Source organism: Crotalus tigris, unplaced genomic scaffold (genome assembly GCF_016545835.1).
Source record: "Crotalus tigris isolate CLP2741 ecotype Arizona unplaced genomic scaffold, ASM1654583v1 scf7180000017834.3080900, whole genome shotgun sequence".
Lineage (NCBI taxonomy): Eukaryota > Metazoa > Chordata > Lepidosauria > Squamata > Viperidae > Crotalus > Crotalus tigris.
The window spans coordinates 1,702,876-1,721,165 of NW_024096662.1; the positions used below are offsets into that span (position 1 = coordinate 1,702,876).

The 18,290-nt window shown below is 40.0% G+C and overlaps 1 protein-coding gene across 1 annotated transcript in view; it reads right to left on the reverse strand.

The window, feature by feature from the left end:
- RBM38 (RNA binding motif protein 38) overlaps window positions 1–17,847 on the reverse strand; it is a 39,875-nt gene extending 22,028 nt beyond the window's left edge. The window contains exons 1-3 of the mRNA XM_039343249.1: window positions 17,230–17,847; window positions 8,121–8,244; window positions 2,452–2,506 (exon numbers count right to left, since the gene is read on the reverse strand). Coding sequence (XP_039199183.1) covers window positions 2,452–2,506; window positions 8,121–8,244; window positions 17,230–17,397 — 347 coding nt within the window. The 5' untranslated portion in view covers window positions 17,398–17,847. The remainder of the gene's footprint in view (window positions 1–2,451; window positions 2,507–8,120; window positions 8,245–17,229) is intronic.
- Between the last annotated feature and the right edge of the window lie 443 nt (window positions 17,848–18,290).

Sequence of the window (18,290 nt, forward strand, 5' to 3'; positions counted from 1 at the left end):
AGTAGCAATAGCTCTTACATTTCTATAATGCTTAATCGTGCTTTACAGCACTCTCTAAGACAGTGGTTCTCAACCTTTCTAATGCCGCGACCCCATAATACAGTTCTCCATGTTGTGGTGACCCCCAACCACTTATGCATCACTGGGTGCCAGGGGCGTGGCCAAAGAAAAGGGGGAAAAAATGGCAGACAGCCTTGTTTGGCGACCCCCGTGAAATGGTCGTTCGACCTCAAATGGGGTCCCGACCCACAGGTTGAGAACCACTGCTCTAAGAGGTTTACAGAGTCAACATATTGCTGCCAACAATCTGAGCCCTCATTTTACCAACCTAGGAAGGAGGGAAGACTGATTCAACCTTGAGCCAGTCAGTTTCGAACTCCTGTCTGTGGGTAGAGTTAGCCTGCAATACTGTATTCTAAGCACTGCGCCACTATGGCTCCCTATTAATTCCCTATTATGACACCACCAGACCAGCAAGAGAAAAAAAAACAAAACACCACCACCACTGGAATCATGAAATCAGAACAGTTGAATAATCCAGAGTAGGAAAGTTGGAGAGGGAAACTCTAAAGAAAGACAGTCTATGTGTGGGCTTCTGGGAAGGGGGGGAGGGAGAGACACAGAGGAGATTAAATATTAATTCCTCTTGGCAAAGAAAAAAATGGTCCATTGTTTCTTAAACCATCAACCTTCCCCAAAATTTTCTCCCCCCTCCCCACCCGAGAATCGAATTTTCCCAAATTCTTTAAAAAACAGGCACATACACACAAGCTTTCATTTTCAGAAAGCAGTGCTGGAGACCGAAAGAGAGCGATTCAGAGAATTACATCAATCATTAAACAGTTAAATGAAGTTAGGATGACAGTTGCTATTGTTGTCTCTAAGCACTCTTGGCTTTTCCAAAGCAGCTGCCAGATCCTATTAGATGTATAAAAAGAGGATGCTTTAGACCAAAGCGAACTGGGATATTCTATTGAAAAGTAGAGACAATAGCTGATTTCTATAAACTACTCAAGTCCTGTAGAACATCTGTCTTTGACCTAATGTTTCTTTCACCGAATATTAGATTTAGTATTTGAATGCAATTTATTCTCTGGCCTGGAATTGCCACATGAGGCCCAAAGCAATGAGATGCAACCCGCTGCCAAGGCCTCCTGCATCAGCACCATTTTAATTAGAACTCAAACAAACAAACAACAAAGCTTTTCTTGGATTTTATAAAACTCATACGGCATGTCTTTGTAAGAGATCTTTAGGTGCCTCAAGCCCAGAGAGACGACAGTCCTACAGTATAAGCGCCTTGGGCAAGGGACCTGCCCAAGGTCTTGTAGTCCATAAGAATACAAACTCAGAGAATCATATTAAGGATTGTTTCAACTCTAGGGACAAGATAGAAGTTCAAATGCATGAGTTCACACGTCAGGCTAAGTCATGAGTAGGCTGAAAACACCTCAATCGGTTAGGTTTTTCATGTTGGGAAGATGTAGCATGTTAAGCTAAAATAGAGCAAGCCACATTTTGGGTTAGCATTTTATGTAAATGCAATCATTTTGCATGAGATATGTAGGCATAAAGACTGAACTATGCTAAGCCATAATGTAAATGGCTTTATTTTTTTCTGTATAAATCCAGCCAACCATGGCTCATTTAGATAAACAATAGTTAAACAGTGTCTTTAGGCTCTGATCAAACTTAGACTCATAATGTGGGAAGAATTACGGGGAGATTGGATGGGTATACACAACCATTAAATCTTTAGCATAAATCGCACAAATGTTGGGTACCCACTACACATTCTGCCTAAATAACACAACTTATTAGAACTTAATATCATAGTCTCAAAACATTTTTAGACCACTCAATCCCATTTGAGCTTAGCATAGTGTATGTATGTAGAATTACCCTGTAGTAAGATAGCCAGCCAATAAATTTGATAAACAAATAAAAATGTATGAATCTAGCTGCTCTCCTTCCCAGGATAGGATAAAAACCACTGCTCTGTTTCATCTCCACCTACAATCATGAAATAGAGGAACTTAATTTAGCGAAAGTGGAGATTATGGAACGGGCTTACAGATGATCCATCCCCTTAACAATTCTGGGACATAATGAAGAGGACCAGATAAATAGAAATGGTGTCCTTGATCTTTATCAGGAAGTAAATTTATTCTTAATGTAATCTTTAAGATTATTCACTGCCCATAGTCAGTTGCTGAGATAGGCAGCCATACAAATCGAATGAATGAACAAGCAAACAAATAAATCACCCAATCCAAGCAAGTTTTCAAAATGTTTGCTTCATATTCTAAGTGAGGACCAGAAATTCTTCTTTCAGATGTTATAGCCATACTTAAGGCTGTAACCTAGAGCTTGTTTCCTCTTTCCTTGATGCTTTATTAATTCATATCCAGATTGGTTGTTAACACAATTAAAAAGAAAAGTTCCACTTACCCATAGGGTCTCTGAATAAGAGCTGGATGTAACTGCTGCGCCCCTAAGGTAAAACCTAGGGGAAAATGATTGAAGCAAAGTTAAACTAAATCATGCAACTTGGTTGCTTCTTCAACAGTGCAACTATAAGATCTTATCGCTTTCACTTGTTCAACTGTTAGTATCCACTAAGCTATTTTGGGCTATGCGAAAAGATGTATAATAATACTGCATGTCTTCCCTTTCTTTAAAACTTTCCATTCTCTCTTACACAATATGACTTGAGGGCAATAATGGTACTGCAGTTGATCAATCCTCCCCAAATGTCTATATTGGTGCTCACATTTGCAACTTTTATTGTGGTGACATAGTGGTTAGAATGCAATACTGCAGGCTAACTCACTGCTCACTCCAGGAGTTTGATTCTGAGCAGCTCAAAACTGACTCAGTCTTCCATCCTTCCGAGGTCGGTAAAATGAGGACTTAGATTGTTGAGGGCCATATGCTGACTCTGTAAACCGCTTAGAGAGGGCTGTAATGCACTGTGAAGGGGTATATAAGCCTGCTATTGCTTTTGCCTCCAGTTTATTTGCTTATTTAGATTATGATTAAATTCAATTCTCTTAATGTTCATCCTGAAATAGTATTACATTTATATCTTTATTTCCTTTTGGTACACTTTCTGGAAGCAGAGTAATAAATATTTAAAAATAACTTCAGTATAAAATATTGAAGTGTTTTAACTCAAAATAGGGTCTCCTTAATCTTCTCTATTTTTGGCAAAGAAAGTTTTTTTAAAAAAATCATCCCCGGCTGAAGTAGTATATATTGTGGAAGATGCACTTAAATCACATCCTAGGCTTTATTAGTCTCAATTTTGATTAGGTTATCCTTAATTATTTACCATATTGTGAACTCCATCCACTGAGTTAACTCATACTTCTATAAACTATGCACATCAACAAAAATAGTTTAATTCAATAATCAGGTTTAGTATGTTTTGTATTTTGTGAACTTAACTAATGTGTATCGTGAGAAGAGCTGGTTAGATTTTGTAGAAAAATCCATGTATTGCAGAAAATCATATTCAAAATCTGCCTAATGTTATTTTTTGTAAGTTTTTTAAAAAGATGATTAAAGAAAAAAATGTACAGAACAGAGTATTATGCAGATAAACAACTCTTTGGTAGACAAATGCAGCACTGACATGAACCTGATTTATACAAATCCACTCCTACCTAATTGGAAAATATTTGGCTGTAGTTTTTCAACTCTATATAAATTGAAATCATGTCCATATTTGTGCAGCAATTTCTGTTTTTACAATGCATTTATTTTCAGTGCATCTTCAAAATTGCAGATATATATTCATGCCGCAGTATGTTTGAATATATTTTCTATTTGTTTTATTTTTTAAAAAAATTAAGCTCTTCAGCTTGCATCTTTGTAGTTTCTATTTCATGTCTTACGCAGTTCTAGAAACTGAGGAAACAGAATGTAAATTGAAGTGCAGGGCTCAAGATTTCTGTTGCTGATTCCCATCTGCACCCATGAAATTCTATCGTTTCCCCTCATTTTGGCATTATTTGTGAAATTTTCAGCAATCCTCTTGTTTTCAGGAACTGCACAATTTAGCATTCTACATAGGAGGGAACTTTTTATTAACGAGGCAGTAATACAGCTGCATATACCCTATGGGACACAAAAACAGAGTTGGATGGGAATGGGATATTGAATCCACAAAATTCCACCCTCAGCTTCATGCAAGAATCCAAATTAAAGTCTCCTTCATGATCACATCAAGAAAGAGAAAGTCAGCACCGCTCCAATGCACTTTCTTCAAGGAAGATATTTCTAACCTTCAGTTGAAACCTCTGAAATTTAAATCTATTATTTTGTGTCCTGCATTCGAAACAACAAAAAACAGGTTCTGATGTTCTTCTATCTCACATCCATTGAAGCATTTGAAGAACGCATTATATCCCCCTTCACTCTTGAGGTTAACCATACCCAGTTCCTTCAATCCCATGGGTTCTCATCTTAATGTTCCTAGGCCAGTGATGGTGAATCTGTGACACATGTGTCAAAAGTGATATGCCATGCTGTTTTGGGCGACACACCAGCATTCCCCAACACCCAACAATTATTTTCAGAAGCATGCCTTGTTCTCAATACAACCTTTCGAGGCTGCAGAGGCCACTTGAGAATGGGGTATACTTTTGCATGGTCAGTGGTGTTTCCAAAAATGAGTTTATTTTAACTTGTATTTTATTTTTGTAATTACTTGACATTTCTTTATACAGTACATAGCACCATGTATGATTGGACTGTATTTTTTAAATAAATGAACATACAAAGAATTGTTTCTATTTTGTTCAAGGGGAGAGGGGGTGATACGCCAGCAGCCAAAATAGGTATTTTCTGAATTTTTGACCAGAGCCCAAATAAGCTCCTACCTTTCAAGGGGCATTCCAAGAAATTAAAATAGTAGCTTGGTTGCAGCCCAACACTGTGCTTGGAAGTGTGTTCATCTACTGGTGAGGGAAAAGTCAAAGATTGTTTTAATTTTAAGAAATTAAGTGAGAAGCTGACATGCATCAAAGCAAAGTGCCAAGTCAAGCATTATCATTTTTTTCCAGCAATGTTTCTGGCTCGCAATCTTTCTTGGAAAATAAATTAAAAGGACACCTGTTTGGAAGTGTGCCTGCTCTCCCCACTAGGAGAAAGAAGACAGAAGAGGAAGTGGTGCAGAGGATTCTGGGAAATTACCTAACTTGATGGGAAGCAATCCAGACAGTTTGCCTTCCAAGGAATGAGTGACAGGCGATTGGTTTCACTCACCGTGGCAGCCATTTTGTGAAAGTGCTTGTGACATGCTCTCACCAGTTTCAATTTGCACACTAACTCTGCAAGTTGTGAAAAATCAATTATTTTAAAATATGTATCCCCATGGAATTTTGTGGGGTTTTTTAATTTCTCTTGAACAGCAGATGAAGGATGGGCAAAACATTGCAAACTGAACTGTCCCAAATTGAGCACAAAGCAACCTTTTCAAGTATTTTGGAAACATTTGAGTTTGCCACTGAGAGTTTCGCGCTCAGAACAATTGATCTTGACGCATGTTGTGTATTCTTAAAAAGAGAGAGATTATTTAAAATTGAAATGTTTGTCTACCCCTGGCCTATACCTAGCAAGAACACTATATCTAAAGGCAAACCTTTTAAAGCATCAAATTGATGAGCTCATGGGGATGGTGAACAAATTAAAATTCCTGCTTTGCTTTGAATGTGCCTATTTTGGATGGCATGACCAATTACGATTTAGGAAAACAAAACGAAGCAAAAAAGTATAAAGCTGGGATAAAAATGAAAAAGGGGAACATTCCCATCCCCGTTTGACGCTGGTCAGCTGCAACAAAAGCTTGATCAGCTTTTATATTTAAGTATAAATTCCAGGCATTGTTTTGTGTTTTGTTCTTTATTCCTCATCATGATTTTAGTCAACTGAGCTTTCATTTTAAAGCCTGTTAGTAAAACAGAGAAAAAGCTACATACTAAATTACCAGCCTTAATCATTCCTGTCCTATGTCCGTTAAGCTTTGTGCCAGGCTCAACTATAAAATTCAGATCTCCAGATAGGTAACCCCTTATTCAGGAAACAGCTTACTCAGGAGAAAGTATTAAGACATGATTTGGATGAATGAGCTTCTTTTTTTTCAATAAGAACAAAGTCACATATAAACAAAAGATAAGTCCACTTCAAAACTCAGAAGTCAATAAATATGTATAAATCTTATGCTTCAGGATTTAAATTCCAGGCTTTTGACCCTGAACTTTCTGATTCAAAAGATGCTGGCTGTTCTCTTGATGGCCTGGAAGGCTCCTGATCTGATGTTATCATCTGAGAAATGTTTCTTAAGCTGTACCAGCTTCATTCCTTACAGCAGGCAACTTTCCCTACTATCAGTAAGGACAGTGCATGTCAATTTTGCTAAGTATTTTATTTAAACTTAATTTCTATAGCTGCCCAACTCAACCCAGTGACTCTGGATGGTGAACAAGTGCTTGTTGCACAAGTGAAAACAATGCTCATTTATCCCAAGCACGCACATACTAATCTATGCAAGCTAGAATTTCTCACTTACAGGCCACCTTATGAGCGAACATATTGTTGCACATGTCCCAGGCAGGAAATGCAAAAAATAATGCATAAGAATCCAATTGCAAAACAATGTATGAAAAATTAATGAGTCAAGATGAAAGGGAAGATAGAGGAAGTTATATGATGGGATAGAGCTGATGAGATCCTCAAAAAGATAGCAGGATGATGTTTGAGGTACAAAAGTGAATGTTTAAATGAATATACAGGTGTGATGGGTATAAGGCTGGCTTGCAAGAATAGAAAAATATAAAGGTATAATTTGGATTTAGTTATTTTTTCTTTTATTTCTGTCTTTAATTTTGTTGTTTATTACTTTTTACTCTTTTTTCTATGCATGGAATAATGTTACCTATCCCAGAAGGAACAATAGGTATGTATGTACATATGGAGATCCAACTACTTTGGATTACTTAAACCATGGCTTAGGACAGTGTATAAACCCAGTCAGTAATGCACAAACTAAACCAAGATTATTAACCATGTTTACTGAACAACCCACAGTGGTCTGCTTGATATTTTTCAATTATATTTTGTTTTGCAAAGCATGGTTGTAGATAAAGATTGCATTTTGAATCCTCTTGTACATCACTTTGAAACTTCTTACATGGAATGGCAGGTTATAAATATTTGAATAAATCCATAAAGTTAGGCCAGAAAACAGGGAAATCCCATAATGATTTAGTGCAATGGGCCCCAACCTTTTTTAGCACCAAGGACCAGTTTTGTGAAAGACAATTTTTCCATGAGGGGGTGGGGGTGGGAAGAAAGAATGTGGAACCTGGATCCCTCATATGTGCAGTTTACAGTAGGGCTTGCTCTCCTATGAGAATCTAATGTCTGATGATCTGAAGTGGAAGCGAGGTGGTGATGCTAGCCCTGGGGAACGGCAGCAAATGCAGATGAAGCCTCGCTTGCCTGCCGCCCACCTCCACCTGTGTGGCCCAATTCCTAACAGGCCATGGACAAGTACCGGTCCATGGCCCAGGACTTGGGGACCCCTGACTTAGCCCAAAGTTTCCCAACCTTAGCACTTTTAAGCTGTATTGAATGTATACTGGTGGGAAATTCTAAGAGCTGAAGGCCATATGGCTTAAGGCTGCTGGGGTTGAGAAACAGTGGCTTAGTGCAATGTCCGAACCTAATCTGTAGCTATTTATTGGGGCTTCTGCTGCAGTGCACTGCATAATAGCACCTCCACTGATAGCCAGGAGACTGTTCATGGCTTTGGATACTCTAAGCTTAGCAGTAGAAAACAGGAAGAAAAGACTGCAGGATTTACTTGAATGCTGCATAAAGCATGAAAGTGGAATAATCACTTAGAGCTGTATATTGGAACTGGATTATCCCTACTGAAGTCCATATAAAACAGTGTTTCTCAATCTTGGCAGCTTTAAGTTAGGGAATTCTGGGAGTTGAAGTTCACCCATCTTAAAGCTGTCAAGGTTGAGAAGCACCGGCATGGAACAGGAAATAATTTAAGTGAAGGAAGTAGGAGGAGCAGACGGTAAGAGAAGAGCTATTGGTCTCACCAGTTTGAATACTCCTTGGCTTTGCTCCCAGATACGCTAGGTTGACATTTGCTTTCCGCCCATCAATGATGGGATTGGGATCTTTACAGGCTCTTTCAGCTGCTGCTCTGTCAGTCATGGTGACCTGGAAAGAAGCAGACAATTTCCCTTTGTAGAAATACAGATCAAGCACAGATTTTGTTTTAGAAATGTGTAGCACGACTTCACTCCAAATGGATCCGACAGGGATGTTTGTAACAATTAAAAACAAGATGTAAGAAAAACAACCTTAAAATTAAAGCATAATCAGGAACATTAAAATTACATGCATTGTCTTAAAAATTGGTTTTACATTACATAAATGTAAAATTTACATTTTTTTCCACATACACTGTCAGCATGGCATTACTGTTTCTCCCATCAAATAAGATCAAAACAGAGAGTCCACAGGAGGAGTATGTGTGTATGTTGGGTGAGTATTCTTGCAAACTATATACTCATATATAATAAAAGAAAATCAAAGCCAAGGTGATGGGTGATCAAAGCCCTGCCCATTTTTGTACCTACCACCTTGATTTTTTCAGATCTCCCCAGATCAAACTTATCTGTTCACTGTAGTGTTGTGGCAATGAGTCAATTTCAAAAACCATGCAAAGATCAAAGACAGTCAACAGAGCAGTCCATTAATCAATCAATCAGAATGGAGTTGGAAGGGACCTTGGAGGTCTTCTAGTCCAGCCCACTGCTCAAGCAGGAGTCCATATATATATATATATATATATATATATATATATATATATATATATATATATATATATATATCATTTCAAATAAGTGGCTGTCCAGTCTCTTCTTAAAAACCTCGAGTGATGGAGCACCTACATCGTCAGAAGGCAAGCTGTTCCACTGTTTAATTGTTCTCAGTGTTAGGAAGTTTCTCCTTAATTCCAGGTTACTTCTCTCCTTGATTTAGTTTCCAACCATTGTTTCTTGTCCTGCCCTTTGATTCTTTAGTGAATAATGTGACCCCCTCTTCTTTGTGGCAGCCCCTCAAATACTGGAATACTGCTATCATGTCTCTCCTATTTCTTCTTTTCTTTAGACTAACCAAACCCAAGTCCCGCAGCTGTTCTTCATATGTTTTAGTCTCTAGGCCAGTGGTTCTCAACCTGTGGGTCGGGACCCCATTTGGGGTCGAACGACCATTTCACGGGGGTCGCCAAACAACACAGTCCACCATTTTTCCCCCCTTTTCCTTAGCTGTGCTACTCCCTTTTATTCTATTGGCTTTTGAAAGCCAATAGAATAGACTTCTTGAATAGAGTCTAATTCTATTGGCTTTCAAAAGCCAATAGGAATTGTCCAGGCTGTCTCTGCCCTGCTGAGCCCGCCAAAAGTCCCATTCTGCAAATGGTGCTGCACCAGTTGAGTAGTCCTCGACTTACGACCGGTTGAGTAGTTCTCAACTTACGACCGGTTGGGGATCACGGCATTAAAAAGGTTGAGAACCACTGCTCTAGGCCTTTGATCATCTTTGTTGCTCTTCTCTGAATTTTTTCCAAACTCTCAACATCTTTTTTGTGATGTGACCAAAATTGGCTGCAGTATTACAGGTGCGGTTTTACTAGGGTTTTATAAAGCGGTACTAATACCTCACGTGAGCTTGATTCTATGCCTCTGTTTATACAACCCAGGATTGTATTAGCTTTTGTGGCTGCTGCTGTACACTGTTGACTCATGTTTAAGTGATCATCCACTAGGACTCCAAGGTCCTCTCACAGTTACTGTTTTTGAGCCAGGTTTCACCTAATCTGTACTTGTATCTTTGGTTTTTTTCTGCCCAAGTGCAAAACCTTACTTTTCTCCACATTAAATATAATTTTGTTAAATAGGGCCCATTGTTCAAATCTGTCAAGAACTTTTTGGATTATGAGCTTGTCTTCTGGGGTGTTGGCTATTCCTGCCAGCTTAGTGTTATCTGCAAATCTGATAAGATCGCCTTCTATTCCCTCATGAAGATATTGAAGAGTACTGGGCCTTCGATGGAACCATATGGTACCCCACTGCTTACTTCCCCCCATTAGATGTAGTACCATTAAGGAATACTCATTGAGTATGGTTTGTAAGCCATTTACAAATCCATCTAATGGTGATGCTGTCTATTCCACATTTTTCTAGCTTACCAAGAAGTAGGTTGTGGTCTACTCTGTCAAATGCCTTGCTGAAGTTTAAATATACTATGTCCAAAGCATTTCGTGGACATTTAGTCACTTTGTCAAAGAATGAAATAAGATTGGTTTGGCATGATCTGTTTTCAACAAACCTGTGCTGGCTATTAGTTATAACTTTATTTGTTTCTAGATGTTCATAGATCTGTTTTTTGATTATTTTTTCCAGTATCTGATGTCAGGCTGATTGTTCTGTAGTTTCCTGGGTCTGTTTTTCCCCCCTTTTTTGAAGATGGGAACCACATCAGCTCTTTTCCAATCCTCTGGTAGTTCCCTAGTGCTCCAAGATTTTTTAAAGATATGATACAATGGTTCTGAGATAATATCGCCAGCTCTTTCAGAACTCTGGGATGTAATCCATCAGGTCCAGGTGATTTATATTCATCAATGTCAAACAGCTGTCATTTTGACAGAGTACAGTACTGTAATCAGACAGGTCTTCATATACCCATCACAGTTTGTTTTTTAAATTATCTTAACCTGATTATCCCCCATGCATGTAAATATCAGCTTGGTTTGGACACTGTTTACCAGTAATCATCTAATATAGATCAGGGTTTTTTAATTCAGTAGGTATGACCTTCAGGAAAGTGAAAGCTTTTTCAATTTTTAATTACTCACAATATCATTTTGTAGCTTGAAAACCTATTCACGCTTTTGGGCTTCAGGTATTTTTCAACTTAGAACTGGTCACTTCATGACTGTTCAAAGTTTACAATGGACCCTCCCCAAAGCTATTTATGACCTGTTTTTGAGGTTATAATGGATGCACCCCTTGTGATTTGGGTGCTTAGTAATCAGCTCACCTTTATGGCCATTTGCAATCCTGCGGTCATATGACCATGATTTATGACTTTTGGGGTGGCTGATTTTGGGCATTTATTTCTGGTTTCCAACAAAAATCGCCCATTATGTAAAACTGAATCACTTAATGACTATGGCATTTGCTTAATCACCACAAAAATGTCAAAAAATTGGATCCATTCATGTGATGTTTTGACTTTTGACAACAATGACTTACGCCAGTAATTCCGGGCTCAGTTATGGTCCTAAGCTGGGGACTACCTTTATCATGGTTTGCCCAATGTAATTTATTACCCAGCTCAAAATTATTTTCAAATCTTCAACTGTGGTGGCTAAACTATGATTTATTAAAACAGTACAAATATGTCTTAAAAGCTTATTTTGAGCCTGATTTGGCTGATCTGAAGAAGTAAAATAGAGTGAAACCTGATTGGTACCTTGTGACATTAGTCAATGTTTCAATCCAGTTTGATGAGGAACCATTCATGAGTTCTCTCTGATGCTTTTAAAGGCAAGTATGCATCTATTTATTTGTTAAGCCCTTCGGCCCACACTTTAACTGGCTTGCTAATCAGAATGTCATGGGTTACTTTGTCAAATAGTCTGTGGAAATCAAGATATACTATGTCTATAAGATTATTATAATATACTAAATAAAGATTCCGATGAAGCAAATAAGGGAAGTCTAATCTGCTAAATTTTGTTTTTGAGAAATCCAAGTAAAATTTGAATAAATTAGAAGGTAAAACCATATGGTCTGCTCCTAGAACTGAAATTAAAAAAAAGGACATTTAAAGCACAATACCTAGGCTGGGCTCCCATATTGCTCTAATATGTGTATCATTGATCTGAGCTAAGCACAATGGATCACTTAACCATTACATTTATAAACCATGATTTATGACTAGTCCTGCACAAACAAGACATAAGCTGTTGCTGAAATGCCAATTATATCAATAAGACATTAATGGTTAGAAAAGCCATGGTGGTGTACTGGTTAGAATGCAGTCCTAAAGGCTGACTCTGCTCTCTGCCAGACTTCGATCCTGATTGGCTCAAGGTTGACTCCGCCTTCCATCCTTCCAAGGTAGGTAAAATGAGGACCCAGGTTGTTGGGGGCAATATGCTGTCTCTGTAAATTGCTTAGAGAGGGCTGTAAAGCACTGTGAAATGGTATATAAGTCTACATGCTATTGCTATTTAGGTATGACAGCCAATTTGGCATAATAGTTAAGGCACCAAGTTAGAAACCAGGAGACTGTGAGTTCTAGTCCCACCTTAGGGACAAAGCTAGTCCCCCTCTCTCAGCCTTAGAAAGAAGATAGTGAGGGAAAATCACTTCTAAAATCTTGCCAAGAATAGTAGTCCCGGAAGTCACAAAGAGTCAGCACAGACTCAGAACACACAGCCCTCCCCTACTGTAGTAGATTAAGTATCCTCCAATGGGTAGGTTTGAAGAACACCAAATTGCTTCATTGTTTATTTTAAACTACAAGTTCCCCAATAAAGTGAAACTTTATTCGTTGGACCTTTACAGTTGCATGGGGTGAGGTAAGAGTTCATTTGTTGGTCAGGAAACTGAGCCTCACCTGTTGCTCTTAACAATAGATTTCCTCTTCACAATCTTTTTTTGTCAGGAGTTTTAAGAAAACAATCAAAACAAGGGGAAGGGATGAACTGTACAAAAAGCCTTTAGCTACAATCCCCAGCATCTTTAAGAAGGCGTGTGGGGATAACGTTCCTTTCTGAATGCCTAGCAAACTGGCGCTCTCTGCAGAACACACTCAAATCGAATCAGTTGCAGGATGAGTCACACAATCACTGAACCTCAGTCAGCGGTGGGGCCGGAGAGAGTTTATTTTAATCCTCAACAGTTTGTCAGGGTTAAGCTACATTCATTTGATTAGTTACACTGTATGAACAGTATTGCTTGATCAAAAATAGGCTACTTTCCAAGCCTTATCGAGGCATTCCTCTAAGACAGCATGCTAGCTGGGGGAATTCTGGGAGTTGAAGTCCACGCATCTTAAAGTTGCCAAGGCTGAGAAACACTATGATAAGGAAAAGAGTTGGCAATACGTACTGGCTGAACACAAAGAAGCTTTTATGTTACTGAACTTTCTGTCAAGACCAGAGAACAGCCAAGGGTCACCTCTCTCAAGCACTGATTGACTCAGTGATCATGGTCAAGCCATGCCTATTGAGAAGAGGTGTTTGATGATGAGTAATAAAATTTTGCCAATAATGAACAAGCACAACATTGGATAGGTTAGCAGGCATTTCCTGAAGAAAACAGATGAGAGCTCTGTAGTCCCACAATGTCAACTGTTGACCCAGTTATTGGGACTATAAGCTAGGACATTTGACCAGGTTACATACTATGTTGGATAAGGTCAACAGAGAAAATATAGAATAACATGGAACAGTAATCAATAAGGATGGTGCAGTGTGCTCCACCTTCCTAATTCAGCATGCTTTCTTGAATAAGGCTCATCCATAGTAACTGCATCTTCTTTCCAGTAATAACAGCTCTCTAAGAAGCCCAACAGCAGCAGCCAAGGCTACAGTCTGTCTCCTGCTGCACGTTCCAAACAACTCATACCTACAGGTGTGCTATTTCTGAACCTGGGATAATACATCATCATAATTTGTACCCTCCTCATGCATGAAAGAACCAGTATCTTGTCCTTTGACACTGATGACTGTCTGAGAGCATTTGCTATATAAAAAGATTCCAGGACAGTCACAATGCAGCATAGTGGGGCACATTCTTTGCAAGTGCTGCTCGCAAAACATTTCTGTTCTAGCCTAGGATATTCCATGGAATCACACATTTCATGCCTTCCTGCTTTTGAGTTTTCCCCAGAAACTCAGCCAACACTCTGCACATTTAGCATCACTGAAAGATCTCTTATCAAGATCCATGTTCTGGAGAATTTCATTCTTGTTTTCCACATTCTGGTAAGTCTGTCAATAAGACATTCTTTAGCTTGGCCTTTGGCTACAATACTCACAATAAAGGTAAGTTTGGTCACTGCTAATAATTATATGGAAATATAATGACAGCAGCATCATATAAGTTCTGATGTTTTGGGTGTTATTATGTCAAGGAAGGTAAAGTTATAGACTTACATCTGATCAAGGAAGAAGGGGTGAACTTTGTGGCCATTTCTATAGGCAAATTTGGAAGTTTGAGAGAATGTCACAGGTGTGCTCACAAAATGGCTGTTGCAGGGGGGCTGCCTGTTTAAAACATGTCCACTATCAAGGTGGACATGTCCAGTCACAAAACACTGATTTACCAAGAAAGTAAACTGCCAAAGTTACTTCCTGCCATTCTCTTCACTAGCTAATCTTACCTTGATCTTTTTGCCTTTGCTAGGCAAAAAGATCAAAGTAAGATTAGAGAGTAAGGCGAGTTTGCTAGATGGCACCCTTCCAAAGAAATCACAGGGCAAAGAAAACCTAACTTTTAAAAAAAATTCTAGGAATGCTTAGGAGAAGTCCAAAAGCATTCTTGTAAATAAAGATAATATTAGAGGCCAATGCTGTAATATGGCTCCTTTTCATTCAGTTTCTCTGTATAGTTAAACCCAATTAACAGATTTCATACTACTACCCTGGATTGGATCAAAAGCAAGTGACAGCATTTGTGTTGGCTGTCTGCAATTGTTTTACCTAGTCTAGTGCACTTAAGGGAAAAAGAGCTTAAACATGTTTTACATGTGTTTGTGCCTATTGGTGATGCATTTTAATTTGCAAATTGATTTTAGGATATCTCAGTGCTTCCTTAGCCATGGTTTAATTATCAAAAAATAGTCAACAATTGTCATTGTTACTGTTTCTTTGGAATTAAACTGAAGTATGGTATATGTTCCTTCCTCTCAAACAAACTTTTGTTACTGGCTGTTTATGGTTTCCTACACTTCCTCCTCTAATAATCAGTTTTAGCATCTTCCTCCCTTCAGATGGTTGACTATTTTTGTTTCCTTCTTCCCAGAGAGAAAGAGAGAGAAACTTTCAGCAGAAACCTTTGTTCTAATACTCAGTGCCTATTAAGTGTCCATTTTTCTTATTATCCAGCTAGGTGAGAATGAATATCTGACTATTTTGGCCAATCTCAAAAAGAGAGTCAGATAGTATTTGCGTGGGAGACTGTTAGATTCTTCGAGAAGGTGAAAATAGCAATATGCCTGTAGCCCCCAAAGGAAGTTTATTCAATAAGACTTTCCTGTACTTACTTATATACTTGAAAGGATAGACATATCTCTTTCCCCAAATTAACATCTCATGGCATATAGTTTCTCCCTCACCATCATGTCTAAGTGCCTTCCTGATATTAATTCCTTGGCAGCTCAATAATGTAGAGATAGAACAGTAATAAATAAGGAGTTCCTGTCCAATCTCTCCACCATTTTGAATGATCCGGAACTCATTTTGGAGACACTTATTTCCTATCCTGTAATTTTTTGAAACAGTAGTGGAAAATGGTTAGGAGCAACTAGAGGCAAGGAACCTATCTTCAGTACTGTATTGTACCCACAAAATCTTCATGGCTTAGAATTGTGGGATATGAAAGAATGACATCATCAACGTATAGAAAATTGGAATATAATTGCATCAAGGAAGATATAAAGTCATCCCATCTCACAAAACCATGTCTTTCAATTGTTCAGGGATCAGGGAAAGCAACCACCAATTTACAGTTGCATCTTTTTTTTTCAAGCGAAAGAATGTACCAATTTTCAAGAGAATATCACCACAAAGAATCCACATTTGGTGTTATCCCATCTCTTTGTCCATTTTTGAGGCCCGTCGATCCATCATCCTGCCATTCTGCAAAATGAGTTTAGCTGCTAACTTGGAAGTATTAGAAGGAATTTCTTCATAAGACCTTATTTCAAAAGACAACTTCCCCACAGAGGGTAGAAAGTGCTCCTCAGGCTGCATATTCAGATTTTAGATGATACAGCAATGAGCCAAATATTTCTAATTATTCAGAAACTTGCTAGCCCAGCAAACTGCCCCAACACTGTCTTCAAGTCTCCTATTATTATGGACCATAATTCTGATTTACAATCTCCAAAGAATTTTCAAGAACAGCAATAGTTGAATCTAACTATTCACTTTCTATTCTGTTTAAAATACAGTCAACTATCTTCACCAATTCTCTTCTCCACCCCACCCATCATCAATGATTCATCCTGCCTCTGTTCTGCCAACCACAAGCACGTTTGAAACTCAGTCCCTAGAGACTCATCTCAATCCGTTTCAGAAAACTTGAAAAGGACGGTTGCTGCTATTGGGGATGCTTAATGCACGATGTATTCTTTCTCATGTTTTACTACGGTCCATTCCTCATTCCCCAGTTTCTTCCCACCTGCTTCAAGTCCAGAACAAGAAACACAACTCAATCAGGGGCCATACAAATGAACTGGAGAGTGTCTGTTCAGACAATATATTTAATCCAAGTACAGATTTCATTCACTGTCTGCATTCATTTAACACCTTAGATGTTATATCTAGTTATAGTGGGTGGGTTCGCAAAAGGAAGCCACAAATAAACACACAACTAAGCTACAGCAAAACAGATTAAAGTTAGCAATAATTGGGCTGAAAATGTGGTCCAGTTAAACGAGCTGTGAGAAAGCAGCTAAGGGTCTCTTGAACAAGCCTGTCACAATGAAAATGCTGTTTGCTTCAAATCCAGGATGGAGGAAAGAGAGTGAGAAGAAAGAGAGTGAGCCAAGTTGGGGTGAAGAAGTAAGAAAGCAGTTGCTTAAAGCCAGAGGGGAATTGAAGAGGAGATTCAGATCCTCTTCCAATCCTTCAATTGTTCCTCTCCCCCCCACCCCAAAAAAAAGGCCAGGTGGTACAGAAATGCAAAAGGGAGCGAACCTGATATGCAGCTGGGGATTATAGGTTATAGCCCAAATCATCCTACAGGACCCGGCCGGGAAAGGCGGCTCAGTAATGTCGCCACAGGCTTTACCGGACCCTTTGTTAGAAGTGTCCGGCGATTACGGGGCCAGTCCGACAGTTTCGGGACAGACTCCTCGCGAACGATCCCAGTCCACCCTCCGCCCTCGCGCACTTACAAAGCCATATCCTCGGGATTTGCCCGTCTGCCGGTCCGTGATGACCACGGCTTCCTCGATGTCCCCAAACACCTCGAAGTACTTCCTCAGCGACGAGTCCGTGGTGTGGTAGGGCAGCCCCCCGACGAAGATCTTGGTGAAGGTGGTGTCCTTTTGCACCGTGTGCATGGCGCTGCCTCTGGCGGAGCAAGCCCGGCGGCGGGGGCAACGGAGGCTGTTGCTCGGGGAAGAGAAAGCGCCGCCGGCGGCGGGGGGTGCTGGGCAAGAGGAGAGGCTGAAAAAAGCATCCAAAAGAGGCGCGGGGAAGCCGTGACGCGAGGGAAAAGTTCCAGGGTGGAGAAGAGGCGCTACGCAACCCGGCTCGTGGCTGTCGAGCAGGCGGGCCACGGCGGGGAGAGCAAAGCTGCTCCCCCGGGCGATCGGGCGCACGGCTTACGGAGCGGACCTGCAGCCCCGCGTCCCATGCACAGGCTGCGACTGTGGCAGCAACAGCAGCATCGACGCCCTTTGCAAAAGCGCACCACTCGCGCGCCAAGATCGCCGCTCCGAGCCGCCGCCGAAGACGAAAGTAATTTCTGGCGGATGCAACCACCGGGCTTTGTACCCATCCTTCTTCTCCCCCGCCCCCCGCCCGCTTCCACCCAAGATCCAACCACGCCTCTGGCCGGGGGGGGGGTAGCCGCAGAGGACTCTGGGTTTCGTAGTTCGCCGCTGTCGGTCAAGGATAATGGGCATAGGTCCTTTCAGATTTCAGGGAATCATTCCTGGACAGCAGCCCGATTCCCTCCCGTGGTGTTCCCCGGGTTGACTCGGGGGAATTTGCCCAACTCCTGTTCCCCGTTTGAGTTCTCAGAAAATGTAATTGGGCTTTCTAAGGTAGTTGCTAGGGTTCTGCTCAAAGGTGAGGGGTAATTATTTTTTACTTAGTACGTTCCTCGCTGCCGCAATGTTGCGTACTTAAACTGGTGTTATTTAACCTTGACAGTTTTAAGATGGGTGGACTTCAAGCTGACTGGGGAATTCTGGGAATTGAAGTTCACCCATCTTAAAATTACTAAGGT